Here is a 27,534-nt window from a genome sequence, read left to right as displayed (position 1 = left end):
GCTTTAAATTTTAGTTTGTGATAAAATTGCCAGATCAGCCAAAACATAGTGGAAAAGTTTAAAAGTTATCTTTCGGTTTAAAATGCACCATCTATTATAATATCTGGTAAATAATGTGGTTTAAGAAAGATACTACAATATTTGGATAATGTATTTTCAATAATAATTAATACTGTAATAATTTTAGATTTATGTAAACATTTATTTCGGGGCGGAACTTTCGTTGTGCATTTTATGTTCCGGGGAGCAGAAGGATGCTTACGTCGTCCGTTCTCTCGGACGCTAACATTTTGCTTCTTGTCCGACTTGGTTTGCTTTCAGCTGCTTTTAAAAGGTCAGAAAACTGTGAACAAACCCCCAAATAATGCTTTACATGATTATCACAAACCCAAAGACATCTCTATGCTGACTTTACGTCAATATTTATGAACAAAAGTTTGTCTAATTAGCTACTTCCGGTGTAGTGGCCATTTTGTGCCTCACTGCCGTTTCACTGTTTAATGGGGATATTTGTTGTTAATAAATATTCAACGAAGCTACAGGCTAAGGATATTGTGTTTAAAGGTTGTTTTAAAATGTAAGTGATTTACTTTTTTTAATTATTCAGCTCTGTGAATAAAATCATGTAAAAGACAAGCACATTCTAGCTAACTCCGGTTAGCAATATTTTACACATTCACTCTGCGAATGTGAAGCGTTTAAGTCTATTAAGCACCATAAAAATGGAAAATGTGATTGTTTTATGTAGAATTGTTAATGAATACAAATAATAGTAAAACATTTTTAAGAATATTTTGGCAGAAATCCATAAAAGTCATGTTGGCTGCAGAAGACTTGAGGCCGTGGCTCACTGTAGTTCACCTTTGACCTTTAACATACAACCAGAGAAAGGGAAATGATTTAGGTCAAATCAATTTTTTTGTGTTACAACAGCCTAGTCAAAGCATAGATCTTAATCCAAGTTAAGTTTAGTATTACCTGCGCTGTTCTACTTTTGTCATATGACAACAAAGGCTTTGAATTGAATTATTATTTTTTTTACATTCAATTTGATTGAATCTGAGCTGTTATTCAAGAAAAGCTCAGCCAATTTCTTTCTCTTTATACTGAAAGGTGGTGTCCCTGCAGGAGATAACAGAGTACAGTGACCTACATCTAACCAGAGAGAGACATAATCTTATACCAAATGACACAAAATGACTCCAGAGTGAAGAAAACCCAGAATGTGAATTTATATAAATGATTTTTCAAAGAGAAATAATGACATCAAGGACCCAACGAGGACCAGAATGTAGCATGTTACAGCCAATCACTTGTTCCAGCTGCATTAATGGCAGCTGGAACAGCAACAGTTTGGTCCTGATGTGGCTCCTGTTCGCATACGAGCACCATCACGGCCACTGTGGGCAGCGCCGTGCTGCACGCTTTGAAGCCGCTGATGCAGAAACGATGGCGGCGGCCGCTCATGTGGAAGCTCTGCGTTCAGTCTGTCTGCTTAGATAACGCTCCACTCATGCCTCTTTGTTTGCTTGTTTTCTGCTTATTTGATTCCTCTCTTTCTCTTGGTTTTCAGGAGGAGCGCAGTCAAACTGCAGAAACGGAGCTGGAGTTCAAATGAAGCCGCACCAGAATAAAAACAGGTCAGAATATCCTCTTAAACGAGTAAACGCGGCATGTTGTTACACCACAAACACGGCTGCTTGGTGGTACTTTCAGGATAGTTTGGTTTTAAATGTAAAATATATATGCAACACATTGTAAAGGTCTGTGGACGGATTTTAGTGCAAGAAGATGCTTTGTTACAAAAAAGGAAAAAGTTACATAACAGGAAGCTTATTCTGTTTCTCAAAGTCATGTTGTCAAAAAAGTTTATTTTCTCCCTTTTTTAGTTGATTATTATTATTGATAATATGTTATGCTAATATTTGTATTAATTGTTATACTTCCATGTTGTTATCAGGCTTTTATATTTTTATGTTGCTTCTATTTGTTTTTTTAATGCCTGTTTATTTCTTCATTATTTTTGTGTTTTTTGTTTTTTTGAGTTCATTTTGTATTTTCTTTCTATACCTGTAATATGCCTTTATCTATACCTTTTCTATACCTTTATTTTCATTTTCAATTCTATTTTATGCCATTTTTTATACAAATAAATAATGAATCTAAATTATTTACATTATTTAGATTTTACTTATTTTTTCTACGTGTTTTACTTTTTTTATTTTTGTTTTACATTTTTCTTTTTTCGTATTTTTTCTTGCAGTGTCTATCTTATTAATATTGTGTTATTTTTTTGCTTTTTAAATATTTATTTCTTTACTCCTTTTTCCGTATTTCTTAAATTTAGCTTGTTTTTATTTGTTTTTAAATTGATTATCATTTATTTTGCTTAAAAGGTCAAACTTTCTTTTTTGCTTTTCTTCTGGAGTTTTAAAATCAAAGTTGTACCACGCAGCGCCCCCTGCTGCTTATCTCAGTCGCCCTTTTAACAGCTACAATCAACAAAATGGTGATCAGGAATCAGCGTTCCTGGCTGTCAGACATCCATCGTCATTAATCAGGAGGATCAGTTTTAAGATGGATGTGATGTTTTATGAACGTGTGATGTTTAAGTCGATCCCTGCGGCGGCTCCGATGATCCCACTGAAGCAGAGCGAGGCGGGAACAGTGAGAGGGATTAATTAGCCCTCTCAGTGGAGTTTACACAGATTTCACTAATTCAAGCCCTCGCGATAATTTCCATTTTAAAGTTAACAGCTCTTCTCCGAGGCCAAACAATCAGCCGTTACATAAGCTCATCCGAGTCCTTATGTTTCCACGTCACGGAGCCGGCAGCTGAAAACTGGGAATCATCAAACTCTGATGAGGAGATCGCTCCCTGTTTTACTGTCACGGCTCCAGTTAATAAGCCGGATTATGACTCCATGGTGGGGGTTTGCAGAAAACCCACCACTTATTACATAAAATAAATGTAAAAATCTTATTATACATCCCTAATTAGACGCTACAGTTCAAACATGTATATATTTTTTTATCTTTTATGTTAGTAAATAAAGTGATCACAGTTTGTCAAATGTGTGGAAATTTTACCACATCGTGAGAAATCATTTTGTTGATTGTGGCTGTTAAAAGGGTAACTGAGATAAACAGCAGGGGGCGCTGTGGGGTACAATTTTGGTTTTAAAGCACCAGAAGAAAAGCAAGGAAATAAGTTTGACCTCTTAACTGACCAAAATGAATAATAATAAGTTTTAAAACAAGTAATAAATTAAAAAGAAGCAAAATAAAAAATAGAGAAAAAATAGTAAAGAAAAATATTTAAAAATCTAAAAAATTGTACAATAGTAATAATAAGAGACTCTACAAGAAAAAATAAGAAATAAAGAAAAATACAAAACAAAAAATGTTAGTTACATAAATTACTTTTTCATCTTTCTGAAGATTAGATAAATGTTTTTATCAAAAGAAACTTTACGCTGTTGTAACATTTTGAAGTTTATTTGTGTTTCAAACACAAACTTCAATGTTTTTTTATTGTGGTTTTATGTGAAAACCCAACACAATGCAGTGAAGGATACATCATTTTTAATATTAAATAAAAATAAACCTAAAAAGTTACAGCTGAAAATTTTTGCACATCTGCTACAATATAAGGATTTTGTAAGTTTTTTTCCCATGTATGTTAATATCTGAAGTTTAAATCTTTTTCTTTAGGATAAAAATCGACCACAAACTTAAAAGTAAAACAGGTAAAAAATTAACTCTCTATCCTTTCTAAGACATGAACAGAAACTTTTCGAAAGAAGGAAATAAAAAATACATCCAAACAATTTTTGCATTGTTTTCATGGGATATTATCACATTTTAACAGTTTTGATTGTGTCTTTTTTTTGTATTGGCAATTTGAATATTTAATAAATGGCCACTTTCATCTCTAACTTACACAAACAAACAAACATGAACATGCAGTTAATAAATGGATCTTTAATCGTTTTTTCAACCAAGTAGTTCAGAATGTGGAAACACTTTTTCACCGAGATGATTTGAATTTTAAATTGACATTTATTATTGTTGATTTTATACAAAATGGATAAGGCTGTATTTGCTAATTTATTTTGACAACGTGATAAAAAAGGTTGCTGGATGATAAAAATTATTGCGACAAACAATAATGTAGTTTTGAGACTATTTTCAAGTAATATAATGCTAATGGCATAATAATGCAAGAATACATTCTTAAAGACCAATAAACTATAAATTCTAAAAACTTTTAAAATAAATAGGCAAAACAACATAAAAAATACATAAAATGAGTTGTGAAGTCTCTGTAAGCAAAATTGTCCTTCAAAATAAAAGACCAAAACACCAGACTGAGCTTTTATCACCCAGTTTTGGTAGAAAGAGGGAAAACGGAAAAATTATAAATCAGACAAATTCTGGTTTTAGTTTATCATGTGCTTAATTGATTTATTGATTATTACTACAATCCTGTCATGATCCGTGTTTCTGTGTGTTTATTTGGAGATTTAACGTGTTTAGTCCTGTTTCCCTGTGAGTCTCTGTCCTGTCGTGTCTCGTTCCTGTGATTACCCTCTATTGCTGTAGTTATCCTTGTCTATTGCTGTTCTTAGTTTGTGTAACGTACGTCCACGTCGTCTTTGTTAGTCAGTCTGCCCGCACAGTTGAACTGTGAAGTCCTGTGCTGGCATTAGCTCATCGAGTCAGTCTTTGTTGTCAGTGCTACCGGTATTTAGCTGCGTGCTACTTCTGTGCTGTACCGCCTGTTTTTGGACTGTTTGAGCATCTTTATAATTAAATTCTACATATTCATCATCCTACCTGGGTCTCAGCTTTTCCCTCACCACCAACCACCCCACCCACCCTGACAAATCCTAGGAAGGCAATAATTTAGCGAGGCAACGTAAGAGAAGAAAACACCTCCATGTTGCCAGAAGGGGGCTCTACAGCAATGAAAAGCTTTCCTTCAAATTCAAATTAAAAAAAAAATGTTTTATTGATCCCAAAATGTTGTAACTCATTAATTCAAGGTCTTTTTAAAGAGTTACACAATGATGGCTGTAACAGTCTGTGTTGTAACGAATCTGAAGAAGCCCCTGACTGAAGATGCTCCGTTTCCCCCTCAAATTATAAAAAAATTGGAAGACTTTATTTGCTTGATTTTAATGTTTTTTTGTTTTGGGCCGGCGAGTATTTATACGTTACAATTTTGGCCCTAAAGGTTTGGCTTTTCCTCGTCCTGACGACCTTTGGTGACCTTGGGGAGACAAAGGTAAATCTGATAATCCATCCAGATAAAAGTTGATTTGATTTGCAGATGATTCCTTTCATTTTAATTATTCAGAAGAGAAATCATGAGTTTCCAGCTGGTTTTAACGGTATCATCTGGACATTTATAAACCCAAATTCTGGTTTATGTAACATAAAAAAGCCTGCGAGCCAAACTGCACATGTGTTTGTGCATGACGGTGACTCAGTGTGAGGTGAGTTCACACCTGAGCTCCTCCATACAGAAGATTGGTTCTTATGAAACCTCTGATTACAGCAGACGGACGGATGGCATGCAGTTGAACGCAGAATGCTCCACCATTCAGTAAATATGTAGAGTAAAAATCATCAGGCGCTGGTTTATGCTAAACTGTGTGTACAGGCTGCACTCTTTATGCTTCGCCGCCCATTTAGACCATATATACTGTCTGAATTCACCTCCTTATGCAGGACTTTACCCAGCGCTGTGAGGTCCTCTCCTCTTCACGCCTTGTTGAGAAGTTAATTTATTTCAGTAAATCAGTGCAGAGTTTCCAGATGAACCCAGATCTTTACACGTTTTAATTTGAATTTGAAGGCATTTTGGTCCATCCAGAACCTACAAACCAACCAGACTATGTATAGAAATCCAATTTATTGTCACAATAACAAATTTTGCTGGAGGGTAAATTATTGCAATAAATGATAATTTTGTTGTTTTGAGACAATTTTCATATGATATAATATCATAATAATGCAGGACCACATTCTCAAATATCAATATTTAACACTGGCCTTTTAAATATCCAGAAGAAATAAACAAAACAACAAATAAAATTAATTATGGAGTCTCTGTAAACAAAATTGTCCTCAAAAATAAGTAGTTGAGACCAAAACACCAGACTGAAGACTTACAACAAAAGTTGTTTGGTAAAAAGAGCAAAACAATCAATCACGCAAATTTATCATGCAATTAATTGATTTATTGCTTAATGTGATAAATCAAAGCCTACGTAATAAAACACAATTTTTATGGTCACTTTCATAATTACCAGAGCAGCAGAATAAAAAATAATCCTTTAAATATAACCTGGCAGCAGGAAGTAGGCGATAAAAGATCTAAAAAAAAAACACATTATGCCTTTAACTAAAGAAAAGTGGACAACAAAGTTTGAAAAAAAAACACACAATTTTTTTAAGGCTTTTGGACTCATTATCCACTAATGTAAAAAGCAATGAACAGCTGAGAACCGTCCAGGATCCGGGAGCAACCAACCAGCCAAAATTACTCCTAAAACGGGTCAAAGACTCAAAGAGGAATCATAACCAGAAAAGTTCTGAGGCGAAAACCAGCAACAGTCAACAAAATCTCCTCTCACGTTTCCCCAAAATGCATTGAATTATTATTATATTTACTGAATTATTATTATATCTATCGACAGATATGGGCACTCTTTTGCTAATGCGCTAATAGCAGCGATAGCTTCTCTTAGCGTTTTTGCTAACTTTGAAAACGTTTAGCGCACTTAGCTTCCTATAAGCTAATTTTTCCAGATAAATTTTAAAGTGTAATTTACTTGGCTGATTTGTAAACTTTCAGTTGAATAAAATTTGACATCGGTGTTGAAGTTTTGGTTATCAAGTAGTTAGATGTTTGTATTCATGCTTTTATTTTGAAGGGGGTGGAGACTGTTTATGCAGCAGTACTTCCTGTACTCTCTTTTTCCCCTCAATAACATCATTTAAAAAAAAAAAAAACAAGAACGAAAATACAAAAATAAAATTACTATTTCATTCTATTAAAATTATGACTTTATTCTCATATTATTTCTTGTATTATTAAACTTTATTATCAGATTTTGACTTTACAGTTTGATTTTCTTTTTGTATTATGACTCTTCTGGCGTTATTGCGACTTTTTTCTCATATTAGTGTGACTTTTTTCTCATAGGAGTCTTTTTCTCTCAATGTTATGACTTTTTTTAGTTATTTTTTTTTTTATTAGCCTAGTACTACTAGTAGTACTCCTTTATAATATTCTGAATTTATATGACATAAAAATAGGATACATTTTAAGGAGGAAACTTGTTTCTACAGGAAACAAGTTTGTTTCTCATTTTAAAACCTGCAGAAAATCAGTAAATTTTAAAGATTTCTTTTTAATGATGGTGTGATAAGAAAACCTGCATGTGAAGACGTTTTAGTGGCTCCATAAACCGCACTGACTGATTCCTCTGGACGCACATGATGGAAGCTGAAAGCAGCATTTCCTCCGGAGTCGTGGCCGGTTCATACTGTCCCATCTTTGCTCTCTGGCTGCTCTGCCTCTTTTTTCAGGCTGCACTGAAGCCTGCAGCTGAGGACTGGCTCTCTCTGTGTGTGTGCTCATATATATTTATATTTTTCTATGAATGTGTGTGTTATGTAACTTCCTCTTTGCTTTGTCTCATGCGCTCGCAGCACTTTGCTGCCCTGTGCGGAGTCAGAGGTCGCTGCAGACTGAAGCTCGCTTTAATCATCTCTGTGAATTCAAGCCTCTCCTCCATCTTTATATCCAGTCATCTCTCCAGCTGATCCTCACTGTCACGTTTTTATTTCTGACAGTTTTAATAGTTTGAATCGGTCTGTGTGTGTGTGTACAAGCACGTAATTACTCGCTGATATTTCCTCCGTCACGCAGGGCAGAAGATACCCGTCGGATTAAATGCATTAATGTGGATAAAAATAACAAAATTATGGCCAACTGCGCGTGAATGTTGCAGGCATCGTGTGTGAAGCAGCAGCCGCTCGGACCGCGTCTCACTTTAGTCATGGATGCTTTCCAACCGTCGCTCAGCTCTCAGTGAAATGAGACGTCGCTCATCCTGACAGCCGCAGATGTGGATTTCTGTGAGCGCGCAAAAGTTTTATAATCTCTTTCACAAGTTTTGGAGGACGAGGCTTAAAGTTCAGGCTCAGATCTCGCTGTGGCACCAAGACGAGGCTTTCAGGGTCAGAAAAGTCACTCAGAAAACGCAACTTTGGAAAAGTGTAAATAAGGGATAAACTTTTCAAAATGAGATCCACTTTTAATCAAACTGCTGCCACAACTGTGCAGGCAGGATTTAATGCATTAGTTTAAAAAATCATTTGGTAAAAAATAGAAGATATTAATAACTTTGTGGAAAGATCAGAAAAGTATTTTTATTTATTTATCTCAAGTACTTTGTTTCTTAAATTTTCTTTTTCTTAATATTAAGATATCATCTATGAGATTGTTAATATTTAGAAAGATGGGGCCTAAAATAATTCCCTGTGGAACGCCTGCTTCAATTATTTTCACTCACTACATAAAAATCTGTTGTTGAAACTAATATTTTAACAGGTGTTGAAGGTTTTTACCAGAAATGTTCATCATTTTAACTGGTTGTTTAAACTTAGTTTTAAAAATGTAAAGTTTGTTTGCAGAAACATGATTCAAAATTCACATATTCTGTAATATTTTTCATTTTTGTGGAACGCAAATCGAAATAATTTGCAGAAAATGTGATTTTTTTCATAGATATAAATCTATGAAATATGAGAAAAAATACATAAGAATATATAATATATAAGATATATATTAAACATTTGAAATGAGACATATTTAGTCCTGATAGTTGCTTACATAAATATAGAGAAAAGTGAGGATATTTTACCCTAAATGCTCCAGTTTAATGAGCATAAAGTGTGAAAGCACTGCATAGTTTTAAACAATAAGTTTTTGTTTTGCTGCATATCAATTTGAAAAAAAAAACTTTACTAAAATAATAATAAAGTAAATAATTGGTTCCTTTTTATTTGATTACGTCACTGATTCAGCTTTACTCGTCGCTGAATAACGACGAATAAACCTGAATCAAAAATATTTGCCAATTGTTAAGAATTTTCTCCTGCATGAATTTAGTGCAATTTGCTTTGTGAATCTTTTAAAAATTAAATCAAAGAGAGGAAACTAAACGCAGTGCTGGATTTGGTGCAGCATTTAGCATTTTGGTCAGATTTTTCCCCAAGATGGTTTTATGCAAGTAACTACGCAATTTGGTTTATAAGATAGTTAAACATATTTTCTTTCCCATATTGAATCGTCTGTTGAGCAGCAATTCAAAACCATTTCCAACATGCAAACATCTCAACACTGCCACAAACATTTGGCTCAGTCGTCAAGCTAAAGTTGGAGCTAATTTACAGAAAACTCAGAAAAATGAACTAAAGGGAGATAAAGTTTTAAATAAAAATCTAAATCAGTTTAAGTAAAACTGATCCAGAGGATTTTTATCTCTCAGACGATCAGAAATCTGAGATATGAATCAGATTTTCTGTGTTTTCTGTGTCGCTGAGCCTCTCTGGGTTGATTTTTATTCAGCTGCCAGCAACAGACGGCTGCTACTAATTTGAATCAGCACCGGATTACACGGCAGCCGGACCTCTGCCAGAACTCCTGCTGACTGGATGCTGTCCAGTCCTCCTGGAAAGTCCAGTTAGATCTGGCTAATTGATAGGTCCAGCAGAACACTCATTTCATATTAGATCTCATTGCTTTATACGCAGGGAACTTTGTCTTACGTTTAAACCTGTTGGAGCCCGAAATAAATGAAAAAGTTCCACATTATGGTGACGTTTTTGAAGAAATTCTGCTGCAAATAAAGCTGATAAGTTTATGACTGAAAACTCAAATAAATCAAATAAACATCCATTTTAAAACTATGGTGATAATTTTAGAACAAACGTATTTATAACATTCTATAAACAATTTATTTTTTAGTCAGAAAGACTTATTTAAAAATGGTTATATGAAGATTTACCACCTAAAACATTTAAAAAAGAAAACTCAGACAAATGTACTTTGAATTTTTTAGGTAAAAATGATTTGTTTGAGTGAATAAATTACAATCTAAGCTGATGCATTAAAAATATCTGCATCTCATAATTAAATACCCGTTTTTTTGTCATAAGTGACAAAATTGAAACTGGAACTCCACAGGGAGTTTAGGGCCCCTGTCATTTTGGTTTTGTGTTTTAATGATTCTACAATTGTGCATCCTGATGTTTTACAAACCTTTACTAAAAAGAAATATTTACTCTTGAAATATTTAATACTTGATTGAGAAATTGATCACTTATTTTCTGTAAAATATTGTTATTGTCATTTAGTAGAGTGGATCAGTTAAAGAATTTAATATTTACAAACTGCACACATACATTGAAAATATCTGCATCTCTGATTAAAATACATGTTTTTGTTGTGACAAAATTGAAACTGGAACTCCACAGGGAACCATTTAGGCCCCCTAACCTTTTCTAGCTTGTATTTTAATGAGGGATTAGAGTTCAGTTTGACATTAAAGGGATTCTTCTGTCATTTTTTTGTCCAAATAGTCAGTTTTTATTGATTATGACTGATTTGTAAAAGCAGTGAAACGTCTAAAACACCAACTTCTTATGGGCATTGTAGGTTTGCAAACATAACCAGGGAAAACTTTGTCAGCTTAAATTGAGAGAAAGGATGTTTATGGTTTATGGAGTGTGTGAAGCAGCCTACATTTGGGATAATAATGAGAAAATTTAAATATTTTACTTACAAACAGCTAAAAATGAATGTACAGCAATAGGTTATAGGGTTTGGAGGCTAACTCTGTGATTTCACTTGAAAGATGCAGGCGGCTAATATCGAAGCTACATGGATCTGCAGGACAGGTTTTCATCCTGCAGCTTCCTGTTCAGCCATGAAGCTCAAAGGCTGTTTTCTTTATGCAAAAAGCAGCTCATACAGCTGGAAGTGGATGACTTGATGAGTAAACGGAAACGTTATATAATCCAACCGGATACAGGCAGCGAGGGGACCTGGATCGCTCCCAGAAACTCCCAGAAGTGTCCCTGAAAGGTTCGGATGGAGGTGGAGGCAGCTGATGGATGATGACAGAAAGACGAAAGCTGCCGAGGCGATTAAAGACAAATTAAACTGCAGGTTGACATTTTTAGACAGATGAACAGCCTGGCAGGGGGATTTTACTCATTTCATCAAATGAATATTCATCATATGCAGTCATATTCAATATAACAGAATATACGTTCCAATGACGTCGGTTTGTAGGAATAAACATACTTTTGAAAATAATATTTAATTATTAAGTCCACATTTCAGGACTTAAATGTTGTTTTCAGCAGAAAATCACCATAATTAACAGAAATAAAGGCTTGAAAATATCAGTTTGTGATGTTTCACTTTGTGAATATTCTGATTTATTGAATATGAGCAAACTTCAGTTCAATGCCTCGATTGTAACCTATAATTTGGTTCTGATACTTAATAAACCTTCGCCGAATCTTTATAAAACCTTCAGGTTTTCCTTTTCGTTCCAGGAAAGCAACATGCTAGTTTTCTGAGAGTAACCTGTAAATCCCAGGAAAGTAATCTATCACTTTTATTAAAGTATTCTGTATGTTTCATAAATTCCCCTGAAGGATTCAGCAAAATATTTGGTACATTCTGGGGAGGTAAAGAGTCTGGAAAGCACTTCCATTAGGCAACCTGAAAGCAGTCTGTCCATTCTGCAGGTGAACGTGAAAGTTCTGGGAAAACAACCTATCCATTCAACAAGGAAACCTGAAAGTTTTCAGAAAACTACCTGTTTGCTTCACAAAGCAACCTGCAAGTTCTCTAACCCGAGTTTGGAAAAGCAACCTGTCTGTTCCTCTAGGCAACGTGAATGTTCTGGGAAAGCAACCGACTCGTTTTGCTTCAGATTCATGATCGATGAAAATTGAAAGTTGCTGGTTCCACTTATCTTTACGGTTGATTCTGACGCTTTGGTTTTATGACTGATGAACAGGAAAACTTCAGTTTTCTGGCACATTGTTTAAAACTATGTGCCGGATTGGAACCAAAGATCTGAGTCCATCTCCACTTTTTTCTTCAAGAACAATGTGAAGAAAATCTCCTGTGTGAACGACTGAAACGTCTCTAAATGAGAGAACTTCATTTCTGACAGCAGCTTGCTTCGCTAAATGCTCTATAAATATCCAAAGTGTTTTCAGGTTTTAAGACGCTTCTGTCTCAGCCTGGAGCACTTCAGGGTCTCTGAGGACAAAAGTGCAGGAAGCTCCCATCTGCTGCAGGGAAAACGCTGTGACAGCTGACGGCTTGACGCGCCTGCAGACTCCATCTGTCCTCTGCAGCTTCTGACCAAAGAAACGGAAAAACAAATCCACTTCCCACCGGCTGAAGTTTGTCTTGTTTCTGCAGTTACCAACTTATAGATTTGGTTTTGATTCCAAGATGTAGCAGTGATACTTTCTTGGTGCTTTGGTGAGATTTATTAAGATTTACATCCAATTTGAGTTTGTCTCTTCGACGTTGTGGCCGCCATCTTGCTCAGGGATTCATAGTGAATCAAATAATACAACTTACACTTAAAGGGAGTAGTGGAACAAACTCAGCAGGAGATTATTTGAAACATTTTGGAGGAATCTTGACCCACCCTGCTTTGCAGCAAATCTATGTCTGGGCTTTGACTAGACTACTCCAACAAATAAATTTATTGCAAGGTCCTGAAGTAGCAAAGCAGCCCCAGACCCTCATACTGCCACCACCATGTTTGACTGCTGGTACATTTGACCCCCACCTGTTTGCTGTTTCGTATTTGTGGATTTCTCTGTGGACTGTAACTCCAAATTATTTGCAAAACAGCTGAAATAAATAAGTGCAACGCTATTTGACATGCTATTGGTTGGCTTTTCCAAAGCAGCCAATCCAGGATTGCCATTTATTTTCCTCGGAGCTGATTGGCTGTAAACCCAAGAGCAAAGATATTGCAGACCAGAGATGTTAGCTTAAAATGTAGCAATATTTCACCATCTTTCCATTTATGGGTTAATTTTCTTTGGATTTTTTGTCAAAAGAAATTTAATTAAAAACCGTGTTGGATGTATTTTTCCTTTAGGAAATGAAATCATCATTTTAAAACTACTATATATGGTGGGATTTGTTTTTCAAATCATGCAGTTGAAGTGGAAGAAAAAGGATAAGTGTTAAAAAACATTTAAAGCCATAAATACATTAAATTAACTCTGTACAGAATTTAAAATATGCTAAATTTATGCAGTGTTCTTCCAAAGAAGCAAAAAAATTATTTAAATTAGCAAACCTGTCAGTATGGAACAAATATTAACATGTAGATTTTACCTATGCTCAATTTATAAGTTTGTATTCTAAAGTGTCCGATTCAGTTACAGGAGTGTCTGAAATAAACAAAATACAAAGCAGTTTTTTCATATTTAGATGGAGAATTAGGAGTTTTTGTTTGTTCGATCTGAAATCGTTAAACCATTTCATGGGTTTTGTCCCTCAGGTTATAACATTTCCAAGTATGAATTAAACTATTCATATCATGACCTGCAGATTTGCTGAAATCTGTTGTTTTTATTTGTTCATACTACTAATGAAATGTGGTTTCAATCAGACTTCTCTGAACGGTTTACATCGCCAAACTGAGTCACAGAAGAAGAATGTAGACGTCACACGGCAACACACGGTTTATGAATAATGGCTGCCGCCATTTTAAAGTGATTCAGCAATGGGAGTCGACAGTATTGTGACAAGATCATTAGACGAAGGAAACATCGTTTACGTTTGGGTTTACCTCGTCTGTCTTCTGGTGCAGAATTATGACGCTTGTTGGATAAAATGCGACTTGACGGTCCAGACAGCAGACGCTTTTGAAAACTAGTTGAGTCCCTTATGTGGAAGTGGGACAAATCAGATTGGTTTTTAAATGAAAGAGTTTTAATTGAGTTGTTAATACTGCCATAAGAAAGTCAGATAGATGGGCAACAAAAATTCTCACTTTCTTGCTGTGCGAACAGAATCAGAAAACAAAATACTTCAACAACCGATATAAAGCTTTAACTATTTAAAATACTGTTTTTAAAATCTCATTTAACACATCATGAATATCCCTTAACACTATAATTTGTATTTATTTTAATTTCTTTTGAGGATCTCATGACCCCACATTTGTTATTTTACGTCCCTAACTGAGGTCTCGACCCCCACTTTGGAAACCACTGAACTAAAAGAAATGAACCTTTACTCCAATTTTCTTCCTGTACTTATTATCCACTAATTAACTCTAACCAGCTGTCACTGATCCTCCCCACATCATGATGCTGCCACCACCATACTGCACCACAGTAAGGATTTAGCGTCTAACTAAACTTCCTTCTTCACATTTACTGTCTGCTAAATGAAGATTTATATTTAGTAAACAACTAAAATATCTCTGTTAATAATCAATTGTGTTTTTAAGTTTAAAAACTTTTAACTACTTAGATTGAAGTTGTTTAATTTTAATTTGAGGTATTTGAGTAAATGGAACCACTTTTTAAGAAAATCCAGGTTATTTTAACTTAAATTGTAAGAATTACATGTTTGTTATTGATTTGTTATGTATTTAGATTCAGTAAATCAAAAGAAAATATGTTTTTCCATAAATACAGAGCATGTGTTTTGTTTTAGAGCACCAACAATGTTCATTTTGAACGTGAATAAGAAGATTTCTGTTTAGGACTAACCTGGTTTCAGAGGTGATTTCTCCACATCCTTTCTGCTCTGTCGTCTCTTCTTGGCTCCTGTTCTTTGTTTTCTGTCCATTTTTCCCCCTCGCAAATAAAAAGTTAAAAAGTTCTTTAATTTAAACGAATCGGACACAAACAACAAGGCTGAGGTCCACTCTGTTAGAAAAAAAATATTTCAGCTCTTCCATAAAACCTGAGTGTCTGCATCTCAAAAATAGACTTTTATCCTTCCAAAAAAGAGAAGAAATTAACACCAAATCCAAAAATCTCCAGCTTGATGTGGGGAATATGTACACATCTGCTTGATGTAAACATCATGACTAAGTGTAGGAAGTGATAAAGTATTTTCCCCCTCTCTCTTCCTACATTATGTACACAGAGTGTGGTTAATCCTCCGCCATGTCCAGTAATTATCCCGAGTCCTGATTGTCCCTGATTATCCTCGGCTGAGGCCTGATGTCCCATTTCCCACTAATTCATCCTGCAGCCTGCAGAGTTCATGTTTCCTGCAGGTTTAAAGGGCCGCTCTGCTGCATGCATGCACTGATGGATGTGGGAGGAAAGTTTTAGTCAGAACCGAGTTCATGGGTCAGAAGGAGCCCGGACCCTGCGGGGCTACAGGTCCGTCTCCCGCGTGTCCAGACAAAACGCGTAAAGGGATTTCTTGAAGTCCATGCTGCTGTTAGCTTTAATGTTCGCCTTCTCTACCGAAGCGCCGTCGGACTCGTTCTTCTCCACATCCTGAGACTTTACCGACGTCCTGCTGCCTTTGCGCTTCACCTCTGGGCTCTCCGGTCCCCCGCTGGGTTCGTCCTTCAGGCTGGACTGGTCCTGGTCCGTCTCCCGGTGGTAGAAGTAGTTGAAATTGGAGACGATGACCGGAACCGGCAGCGCGATTGTCAGGACGCCGGCGATGGCGCACAGGGAGCCCACGATCTTCCCCCCGACCGTCACCGGCCGCATGTCGCCGTAGCCCACCGTCGTCATGGTGACCACGGCCCACCAGAAGGCGTCCGGAATGCTGGAGAAATGGGACTCCGGTTCGTCGGCCTCCGCGAAGTACACGGCGCTGGAGAAGAGGATGACCCCTATGAAGAGGAAGAAGATGAGCAGACCCAGCTCCCGCATACTGGCCTTGAGGGTTTGACCCAGGATCTGCAGGCCCTTAGAGTGCCGCGAGAGCTTGAAGATCCGGAAGACCCGGACCAGGCGGATGACCCTCAGGATGGCCAGCGACATGGCCTGCTGGCCGTTCTGGTGCTCCTGGCCCTGCTGCTCCGCCAGCTCCGTGCCCACCGTGATAAAGTAAGGCATGATGGACATGATGTCGATGATGTTCATGATGGTCTTGGAGAACTCGGACTTGCTCGGGCAGGCGAAGAAGCGCACGATCAGCTCGAAGGTGAACCAGATGACGCAGGTGGTCTCGATGATGAAGAAGGGGTCGGTGAAGGTGAGGGACGGCCGGGGCGCGGTGCTGTTGTCCAGCCGGCTGCTGACCGCCAGCTCCCGCTCGTCCCGGAACTCCGGAAGCGTCTCTAGGCAGAAGGTGATGATGGAGATGGTGATAACGATCACGGACACGATGGCGATGCCCCGCGCCGGGCTGGAGCTCTCCGGGTACTCGAAGATGAGCCAGACCTGCTTCTGGAACTCGTTCTGCGGCAGCGGCTTCTCCTCCTCCTTGATGAACCCTTCGTCCTCTCGGAACCGCTCCATGGCCTCTTCTCCCAGCTGGTAGAACCGAATCTCATCCGCGAACACATCGATGGAGACGTTCACGGGTCTGCGGATCTTCCCCCCGGACTGGTAGAAGTAGAGGATCCCGTCGAAGCTGGGTCTGTTGCGGTCGAAGAAGTACTCGTTCCGTAGTGGGTCGAAGTACTTGATCCTCTTGGCCGGGTCTCCCAGCAAAGTGTCCGGGAACTGGTTGAGGGTGCCCAGCTGGGTTTCATACCGAAGCCCGGCGATGTTGATGAGGACCCTCTCGTTGCTCTCGGTGTCCATGTCCATGTCCAGCATGTCCTCATCGAACAGGTGTGGACTGTGGTCCGCGCGTAAAAGCGCATCCATGGCGTTCTCGCTGCAGCTCAGAGTGTTGTTCATGTCGTTGATCTTCCAGGGGCTGCGCTGCTGCTGCTGCTGCTGCTGCTGCTGCTGCTGCTGCTGGGGACTCCCCCGGGTGTTCAGCTCCTTACCGAACTCCTCTCCCAGTCCACTTTGAACAAACCCCGGCTGAGGGACCTCCAGTGCGTTCCGGCAGCTCTCTTCGGCATTGCCGCCGCCTCCTCCTCCTCCTCCGCCGCCGCCGCTCCCCTTAGCGCCGCCGTTCTCAAAACTCACCAAGGCTATCTCCATTCCGCCGCCATCAACGGTTAACGGGGAAAAACAGCGGGGACTTGTTGAGCGGCGGGGCGGACATCCTCCCGGTGAGCCGGTGATGGAGTCGGAGCTGCGCTCTGAATCACAGCCGCGGCTCCGCTACGCAGGCAGGCATGTGCTGCTGCTGCCGCTCCAAGAAGCGCAGAAGAAAGTCAACTCTAAACCCAGAGGAGGAAGAAGAAGACCCGGATGAGACAGTTGGCTGGATAAATGTTCCTGGGCGGTTTAAGCGCTCAGCCGCCGCTGAAAATCTCTCTCTCTCTCTCTGTTTCTCTCTATTTTTCTCCCTCTCTCTCGCTCTTTCTCTCTCTCTGGGGCGCGCTGACAGTTTTTATGATCCAAGAGTATCTTCCTCCCTTCTTGCAGGATTCATCAGCATATCTTATTTCTTGGAAATTAACCAATTTTGAAGTCAAACTAACTGATGATCAGATTAATAAAGAACATTTACTGAACAGCACATCAGGAGATTTTCACAGTTCTTTAAATTTGTTCACATTTAGGGGCTTGACAACCACAGGTCACTGATTGTTTTTGAAAGTAGGTATGGAAGAGGATTAGAGCCACCAATCATAATAATAATAATAATAATAATAATAATAATAATAATAATAACATTCTGAGAATTTTGACAACATTTTCTTTAATCTCAGAAGGTTTTCTTTTTCCCTCAGATTATGATTTTTTTTATCATATCACTATTACTATCTACTATCATGACTTGTGGTGTTGTTACAACTTTTTGCTACCATTTTGCGACTTTATTCTCGTAATGTTAAACTTTACTGTAATGTTTTGACATTTTGTTGTATGACTTTATTCTCTGACTAGTCTGATATTTCGACTTTTTTCTCACATTATAACAACTTTATCCTCATAATAGCAAGACTTTTTGTCATATGATTTTATTCTAAGATTATTATGACTTTACTGGTTTTATTCCATCTTTTTCTCATATTATTTCGATTTTATTCTCATAATATTTTGACTTACCTAATCCAAACCCTTTCCTGTTTTTAAAGTACATCTTTCTCCAGTCTGAGCTCAGATAACCTCATCCCATGTGTCTGTAGACTCTTTCATTCCAGCCTCCTTGTTGCCTTTGTGTCCTCCTCTCTTCTCTGGCGGAAAGTTTGGGGGCCCGGGGCCACACTCTGCTCTCTGTCCCAATGTTTCTTGCCCTTCTTGCTTTGAAGACCCTCCTCTTTTCTTTACAATTTCAAACTGCTTTCATTCTCCAGTTTGAAAGCAGTACTCAGCACTCTGGAGCTCAGTTAATCAGGACATACTGCGTTAGGTGTACCTCTCCAGTTGCAGCAACTCAATGAGGCATTTAGATGTTTTGTTAAAGTTCAAGCAATGCATGCTCTAAAAAAATTTGAAACCGCTGATCTGAATGATAAAAGCATAAGAAATGTTAATGGAAACACAGCTAAAAGCTCAGAAATCGCTTCATAAACCTCTGAATTATTCTTCATTTGCTTTGCTCAGGATTTTCCGACTACAAACTAGCAAAGGTGTAGTTTTTCCTCATTTGCTTCATATTTAAAAAAAAATAAAAACAGAACCCGGGTTACCCTTTAGCTGAGGCCCGCTCTAAATGTACCGCTGGATGTCTGAAATGTATTCTTCCCCTTGTAAAGGACACAAACACGCAGACACACGCTGGCAGCTCGTTCAGTTGTCTCTAAAAGCAGAGAAGGTGACCTATTTAAAAGGTTACTTTCTTCGCCCCCTGGCTGGATTAGAAAACAAAGCGCGAGCACTAAATTTATCCTGTTCCTTATCTGATGCTGCAGCCTAATCATGATAAGAAATATGTGCATCTTCCCGCCCCTGGATTAAATGCACTTTCCTCAGACTGCCGCAGCCATGAATAATGAGTCGTCATCACCCATCCATCTCACTGTGTGACTGGCCACTGGCAACGCAGCGATTTCACGCACTGGATACGGCCATTAGGGCGCTTTTACAATAAACTTCATGAAGTTTGTCATGCGGATAACGACAGAGCAGAGCATGTGAAACTGGAGCTTCATGGTTTTTGGTACAAAAAAGATGAAAGGAGATGTTGGTAGAGGAGAGAAAGCCAAATGTCCAACACAGAAACTCATGTTTCCAGTTTCAGATATGATATTTGAATTTTGCATTTTAACCCTTCTATGTTCGTCTCAGGACTTCACGACAGACACATTCAGGTTCACTGTATTTCTAACAAAACTGGAAGTCAAGTTGGTGGTTAACATCAGCCAGCAGCGTCTGCCCTATACATTAAATAAAATGCAATAAATAACCCTAAACAACAGGCATTTAATAGCAGTTAGCAGCAGTTGACATTTGTAAAATTAAACGTAGCTAAAATGGACAACATTAATAAAAATAACAGTTGAAAACATATACAAAACAGCAAAATTAATAACGAAACACTGTATATGATTAAATTTGTCTAAATATATACTGAAAGTATAATATTTGTAAAAGGAACACAGAGCTAATCCTAAAACATGCTACAGTTACCGATGGCAACAGAAAAGGGGGGAGGGAGAGGGGGGGGGGTTACTGGTTAACCAGTTACTGGTTACTATGGTAACCACCAACCGCCAAGAGCAGCAGAACTTAAAATCAAATCAACAAAAGTCTGAAGAAACAACTTCTTGACTAAACAAAATAAATTCAAAGAATAAAACAAATTTTGACAAATTTTACATCACATTGTTCTATTTATAAGAATTGATTAAATTGTGGTCTTTTTTTCAGCTATCTATCAAGTTAGCAAAATTAATTTTAATAAGGCAAATCAGCAGAGCTCTTTTTAAGTTTTGCATCTAGAATAAATTTACGTATCCTTTTCCAGCAACAAATATGATTATGTTGCTTAATTTAAATATTACATGTTTAGTTTATTGTTGAGTGGGTAAAAGACATTTTTTGGCCCTCAAGTCCTTTTGACTCGATGATTTTGGCCGATGTGACAAAAAGTTTGGACACCCCTGTTTTAACTAGAAATCCAGCACCAATCAATCAATAATGTTTATTTGTGTAGCTCATTTCACAGGGCAGTCTGAAGTGTCAGAAAAACACAAAAATAAGAACTCATAAAAACAACAGTCACCAATTGAGAAATCAGTCGATTGCCATCAACAAAATCGTCAATAAACGTCCAATATTTTGATCAATGTTCCAATTATTATGGTTCAAAAGCAAAGCTAAACATGTGGGTGTTTAGCTTTGATTTAAAGGAACTCAGTGTTTCAGCTGTTTTACAGTTTTCTAGAAGTTTGTTCCAGATTTTGGTGCGTCTCCAGTAAACAAAATTATAGGAAGATATATGCCTATTTAATTAATGTATTTTGTTTACAAGTTATTATTAATTAAATTGCTGAAACAAAGTTAAGATTTTAATGTTACAAATTTGTTTAAATGCAGAAAAAGATTCAACTAAACGTGTTTCAGCGTTAAAAACGTATCTATTGTTTGTCAACACTTTAAGCTTTTTCGTTGTTCCTGGATTCTTTTAGAGAGACTTTTTTTAAAAAATAAAATATGTAAAATTTGCAGCTTCTAATAGAAAACTAACAAAATAAACTCCATTATTGGGGAAAAGAAGAACATGAACCTAAATTTTGTTTTTCAGAGAGTTTTATGCAATGAAATAAAAAGGTTTATTCAGTTTAAAATGAGAAACTAATCAGGTAAAATATCATAAAAACCTGCTGGAGGTGAAACTCCAACATCCCAAACATCAGCAGTGAATGTGTGTGTGTGAGAGGAATCCCATCATCTGTGGTGCTTCAGGTCCTGTTGGTGGTTTCAGAGGGAGACGGTAACCATAACAACAGGTAACCATTAACGACCAGCATCCACCACGACTGCAGTTCACAAATTAGCTCTCTAATTACAGAGATGCAGCTCAGACTGCTGCTGCAGCTAATAACAGCCGGCCCTCCTCAAGTGTTTTCCACCCTGGAACAAACAACAGCAGCGCATTCAGATCAGGGACTTTAATGCAAATGTAATTTCATTCAAGGAAACTTGCAATTTAAATAAATGTAACTATTTATTATTATTATTATTATTATTATTATTATTATTATTATTATTATTATTATTATTATTATTATTATTATTATTATTATTATTTTAAGATGATCAGAGTGTCTAAACTTTATTCAACATTCCCTGATTTTTGGTTCCCTAGAGGAAAAAACATGGTGTGACAAAGAGAGAGAGAGATATTCCTTAGCTGCTATTCAAAATGAGAAAGACAGGAAAGAATGGTTAGAGACAGCAGTAGCCAAATATTTAGCTTCAAACTTAATGTCTGTTTTGAGGCTAAATATTTAGCTTGATGCTAATATTTAGCTTGCTAACTAAGTATCTAGTTCTGATATTTAATGAGATATTTAGCTCAAAACTAATTATTTAACCCAGAGCTAAATATTTAGTTTGAAGGTAAATATCTTGTTGGTGAACTAAATACTTAGTTTGAAGCGAGCCATGTACTAAGGCACAAACTAAATATTTAGCTCCAAATGTTTATTTTGCAGTAACTTTTTAGCTTGTTAGTTAAATATTTTATTTGAAACTTACATAAATGAATGAATAACATGGTGAAAATATGAATCCAGGAAATAAAAATAAAAAAATCAGATTTATATGTTGCTTTCTCCCTCGCCCCTTTCTGATGCCACCCTGGACAACTGCCAGCTACTCAGATCAGACTGATTACTGCAGAGGAAAGCCCAAGTCTGTCAGTTCTCCTCTGGTTCTGTTGGGAGAACCTGTTTAGCTAAACCCAGAGCTGCAGATCCTAAAGGTCAAACTGCATTAAAATCCCAGATGAGGTAAATAAAACGTCGATATGTTCACAGACGTTACACAGAACTGTGGCGGTAAAAACGTTGCACAGGCTGAGTCAGACTGTGCAACACCTGCGGGAGCATCCTCCATCACTAAATCTGCGTGTGCCTCACACCGCCATCCGACCCCGCGCTCTCCCCGTCCGGTGTGTGTGTGTGTGTTTCTGGGCTCAGGGCTGCATGAGGAAACGCTGCGATGAGTTTAAGAAGTCTTGACAGCAGATGTCTGCATAATAACACACAGAGCGGACATGTGCAAGCAGGAAAATCAAGGACAGCACGTCATGCGTGCCAGTCACTTAAAGTAACAGTTTCCTCTTGCAGCTTAAAACACAGATTATGTGCAGAAAAGGCTGCAGATGCTGTTAAATGGATTTATAAATCTGAGGAGGGATTTAAAACGCTCTCCGCGCGCCTGGTTGAGGCCGAGGCGGTGTTGCTAGGTAGAGTTCTGGATGAGCAAATGCTGATGTGTAGGAGGAGGCCAAGTTCAGCTCTGAGCACGCTGCAGAGGCTCGTTAAAATTCAAATTTCTGAGTCAGAATCCAAAAAATGAAGGTGGTGATCATAGTTAGAGCTGCAGAGAGAGCTTTCCCTGTGTATGAGCTTCTGGCCTGCTCAGGACTTGGAAGTGGGGATTATTTTGAAGCTGCATTTCTGCACCTCTAACATGTGTTGACTCTGGGAAATAAGGCCATGGCGTGCTCTGCTGCGCGCTCAGTGGTGGTATTTACCTCAGTGAAGCTGCAGGCGCTGAATGATGTTGTTTACATTTCCTCACCGTTGTTGTCTCAGCTCTTGTTCTCTGAGGTTCTGCAGGACGAGTGCAAACAAGCTCCATGCAGAAGCTTTGTTTGTTTTGTCTGTTGAGCAAAAATATGTACACATAGTCAGCATATAAACATGATTTTATATGAATTTAATGCAGAAATATACAGATTTGCTGAAAAAAAACCTACTAAAGTGAACTACTAATTTGTCCTGATTTATAAATTTATTTGGATCAAACTGAATAATTGTACTTTTTTGGTAATTTATTTCAAAATATGGCCTGAACCACAAACTTCAAAGTTTACCACAGTTTTATTTCATATGTGAGGCGACACAGATTAGCATGTCATTGTAGCCTGATCATTGCCACATACACAGTTCCACTTGATTCTCATCTTTCTTTAGTGCTCCATCTGGGATTTCTCCCATGGAAGTGGATTGTCTCCAGTAGAATTTCAGTCAGAAAACAGAAGAAGTTGTGAACAATGTCAACTTTCTGCACTGTTTTAGAATTACATTTTACCTGTAGGAAGTGAACAAAGCCGTTCAGTCCATGTTGGTCACGTTTCCAAATACTGAATTAACATTAACAGCCATCTTGTTTGGCTGGGCACTTCTCTCTTTGCAGTGGGAGATGGTGTCAGTATGCAAAGTCTGTAATTTGATCAACACATCAGGAGGGAGGAGGTACGGATCGGTTTCTAAGCCAGCTATTTAAAACTTGTGTAAATACCGCTGTCTGTGACCCCCAACCAGGTGTGTTACGTTCACAGATAAATTAGCTCGACTCTAACAAGTAAAAGCCACGAGTAAACTGACAAAAGCAACTTTGGAAAACAACTTCAGTTGCTTAGTTCAGTACGCTCCCCCCTCACTTCCAACGTCCGTCATGGCGTCTCCAGAAATTGACGTCATTACAAATGGTCAGTACCAAAGCAATAGAGTCAAATGTGACTTTCATGAAACATTTTTATGGTATAATATAGAGTATGTCATTTTCATCTGTATATTATCAATCACTGTCTGCTTTAGGATGCAGACAGTGGGTAAATTCATCTGATGTTTCTAGCTTGAAATAAGTTTTTATTGGGGAAAAATAAATAAAAAGGATTAGAAGAAGAGAATTCCTTCAGAAGAATAGAAATAAGATTGTTTGTGTTCACTGAACTGGAAAATAACAGGAAGAACCGCTGGCCAGTCATCAGTCCATGATGGACATGAAACTCACCTCCAGCTTCTACATCCAGCCGTCCCTTCCTCCATCAGCCACCCTCCCACCCTGACCTCACTCCCTCCTCCTCCTCCTCCCCCGACCTCGGAGCGTCTGCATGTGTTCGAAAGCCCTCAGGATCCCAGATCACCAGATACACAAAGAAAATCTCTGCTTGTTCACAGCAGCCTACGCAGGATATTAACAACACTGGTGCACACGCACGCATGCATACATGCACGTGCATGACAGCAACAATAACTCAACAAGAGCTGCAGGAGTGGGGGAGGAAGAGGAGGAGGTGGGGAGGGATTACAGCTTGGGAGAAATAATAACAGCAACCTCAGCTTGCTCTCTGCAGACACGTGCGCACACATAGATGCATGTCAGATGCATGGGGGATAGGAGGTCTCTGGTGTTGTGTCAGTAGTGCCGTTAAGCAAAGATTTTAATAGACAACACTTTCAGTCCTCCCCCATCACTCACTGTGAGGTCACCCGTGGCCCTCCGCCCCCCGCCGAGGGTATTAAGAGTGAAAGGCATTAGAAAGAGTGAGGATTTACGAGTCTTCTCCCACCGAACCAATGCAGACGCAGAACTCACATTTAACATCGATTTATCGAAGTGGCATCTGTTTATGATTTTAATTCAGCTCAGAAAAAGGTGATTTTGACAGACTCTGGAAAACAAAATCCAGAGATATTTATTGATTTAAGTGAAAACAAAACGTGCACAGGTGCTGGAGATTAGCTTAGCTAATGTAGCTTTTATCAGCTTGCTAAGACGGACATGTAGCCTTTATGCTTGTTACTGCATGTGCTTAGTCTACCAGTCACTAGAGCCATGTTATTCTCACGTAAAGTTTGTACGTCCGTTACAAACTTGTTGAAACACTGATTGTTTCAACATCAAAACGCTTTCCTGAATAAGCTTTGAAATCAATCCATATATGGTGACGTCCATTAATACATCCGTGAACACTCCGCTGCTGTGTGACGTCTACATGCTTCTTCTGCGCATGCGGGTCGCAAAGCTCCTCTAGGTTGTACCCACCCTTCATGTTCACTAAGTAGTGAACTACGTCACAGTAGGAGGTCGGAGGCAGCTTGTCCACATTGTCTGACATGTTTACATTCTTCGTCTCATATGGGTCGATCCCAACAGCAGTGATTTTGTTGATATAAATTTTCTCTTGCACATTGGTCGAGAGTGTCAATATATTTTCTTCTTGTTCGGATTATTTCCATTTCAGACTAGGAATATGCAATATATGCGATAAAAACAGCAGAAATTTGGCTTGCGATTGAGATCTGAAGTCTACGATTGAGATCTGAAGACTACCGGCTAACTGCGGTAATGCTTGTTGATGATGTAACCGGCCGGCAACAAAACATAGGGAGTAGGAAGCAGCGTCTCTGAGAGCGCAAGGGAAGATCTCGTTGAAAAGGCAGGTCCAAAAAACATCAATTATCTCGACCTGTTGTGGGTTTAACCTCTGCGGTCTTGGCACGATGTTCAGGCCGAGCGCGGCAGATGTCACGGTCTCTTCAGACCACAGGAGGGTTAAACACTCAGACCAGGAGCAGAAAAATGTAATCTGCAAAGTGTGTGGAAGTTAGGAAATACAAGCATTTTGTTTCACCACTTCAACAAACTAGTGTTAAACAAGTTTTAATACATATAGATGCATTTCACTCAATTAGTATGTAATTTATTTAGATTCTATTGTAAGTTTTATACAAATCAGATTGTGATATATATCATTACCGTCACCTATACACATATATTGTAATATGAATTTTATGCCACATCGCTCATCCCTGGTTCGGACTTCTGGGATCCATGTATCGGTATTATGAACCACCACACAAAAAACAGCCAGGGCTTCATCTTTCAGTCAGACTGAAGCAACACCCTCATTACTGCACATTAAGCTCTGATCTGTCTATCCGTCACTCAAGGACACCAAGATACTTGACCTCATCCATCCAGAAACATGCAGCTGAGGAGTTATAATCTGCTTTCTGATTGAGAGGGAACAACTAAACGTTTTATTCCCCAATGCATGTAAAGTATAACCTCTTTAGTTATGAAGCTAACCATGCCGTCAGTGCAGCGTCTGGCTCTGTGTTGCAAGAGATGCAGCTCGGTCTGCTGCTAGTTTCTGCTGCTGACACGAGGCCAGCAGCGCCTCTGCTGCTCCTCCATTCGGTTGTGTTTTTGCTGCGTTGTGGGAGGGAGCTGCATTTGTTTGAGAAGTGCCCAGCAGGAAGAGGCTGTCCTACTTTATCTCCGATTAAAACAGGTCACACATCAGGGACGCGACTCCGACGGAGCAATATAACAACAAGACATGAGGGAAAACTGTAATTTAGGGAAAAACTGAATCCTTCCTGGAGGCTTTTGTTGGGTTTGAAGATTTATTTATGTTTAGGAGGAACCACATCCTGAGGGGGGATTTTCATTCTTGCATCATGTCATATCAGCTATTTGTTACTTTGTGTCTCCTCTCCCTCCATTTTCCACCCTCAGTTTTTGACATCTCCTCCTCTCTTCACAGGTTGCCATGGCGACTCCAGGGTAGTACTCACCAGTTGCCAAGGCGAGTCTCCACGCGAGCGCAGCCTCCCTCCCACTGCGATGTGATGGATTGTGTACTGGAAGCGGGGATTTGTGTTGCCTTTTGTTGCTTTTTTTTACATTGAAAAACTGACATGCAGTGTTGCTCATGTGCCACCAGGTGGAGCCGGAGTCCTTCTGGGGGGTGAAGACAGCAATCTACTGCTGAACGCAGAAGAGCTGAAACAGCTTTTACACAGGTAGATGTAATGACATAAACAGAGAAAAAATGTTTTATTCAGGTTATCTAAGCATAAACTTATTAAAATATTTAACACAATTATTTTTAATTATGTTACTTAGGAACAATTAAAAGGTTAATTTAAAACAAGCTTTTTACTGTACAGATTTATTACAAAGTGATATATTTCAACCATTTCATGGATAAGGAAAACCCAATCATTCAGTTTTTTAAATAAAATTTTAATTTTATATCAGTTTTATGAAAATATGCTGAAACGATGCTGCGCAGCATGAAGGTGATCAGCCTGTAGTCGGGCGGAGAGATGTTAGAGTAGGGGATATGATCCTTATGATTGATGAAAGAAATGATTTGAACTTCTTTCTTTCACCTCTGCATTTTGCCCTTTGAGATCTAAAGATCATTATAAATTAAATCCATTATTATTATTTTATGATTGGAATAAATTAACTGGATAAAATGTGAAATCTCAGTTTCTTTTATCTGTAAGCTACATTAATCAAAATTACAACAAATAAAGGTTTTTAAAAGTTGACTTCATGTGTAGTTCATCTATTTGATAATAATTTTCACTTTCTGAAATGAAGGAAAAAAAATATTTATATTTTTTATGATAGAAACATTTTTAAAAA

At 38.3% G+C, this 27,534-nt stretch overlaps 1 protein-coding gene and 1 long non-coding RNA gene across 3 annotated transcripts in view; one reads left to right on the top strand and one right to left on the bottom strand.

Moving 5' to 3' along the window:
• The window catches only part of LOC103459365 (potassium voltage-gated channel subfamily A member 1), a 29,993-nt gene extending 12,232 nt beyond the window's left edge, over window positions 1–17,761 (bottom strand). For both annotated transcript variants that reach the window (XM_008400873.2, XM_017302792.1), the window contains exon 1: window positions 14,857–17,761. In XM_008400873.2, coding sequence (XP_008399095.1) covers window positions 15,475–17,217 — 1,743 coding nt within the window. In that variant the 5' untranslated portion in view covers window positions 17,218–17,761 and the 3' untranslated portion in view covers window positions 14,857–15,474. The remainder of the gene's footprint in view (window positions 1–14,856) is intronic.
• Window positions 1–26,811, top strand: part of LOC108165875 (uncharacterized) — a 29,729-nt gene extending 2,918 nt beyond the window's left edge. Inside the window, exons 2-3 of the long non-coding RNA XR_001776204.1 lie at window positions 1,574–1,640; window positions 26,642–26,811. This is a non-coding gene — a long non-coding RNA (uncharacterized LOC108165875). The remainder of the gene's footprint in view (window positions 1–1,573; window positions 1,641–26,641) is intronic.
• Window positions 26,812–27,534: the final 723 nt, after the last annotated feature.

The sequence above is a fragment of the Poecilia reticulata genome, linkage group LG23, assembly GCF_000633615.1.
Source record: "Poecilia reticulata strain Guanapo linkage group LG23, Guppy_female_1.0+MT, whole genome shotgun sequence".
NCBI lineage: Eukaryota > Metazoa > Chordata > Actinopteri > Cyprinodontiformes > Poeciliidae > Poecilia > Poecilia reticulata.
The sequence above is the reverse complement of the archived record's forward strand: the minus strand, read 5'-3'. Positions and strand labels throughout refer to the sequence as shown.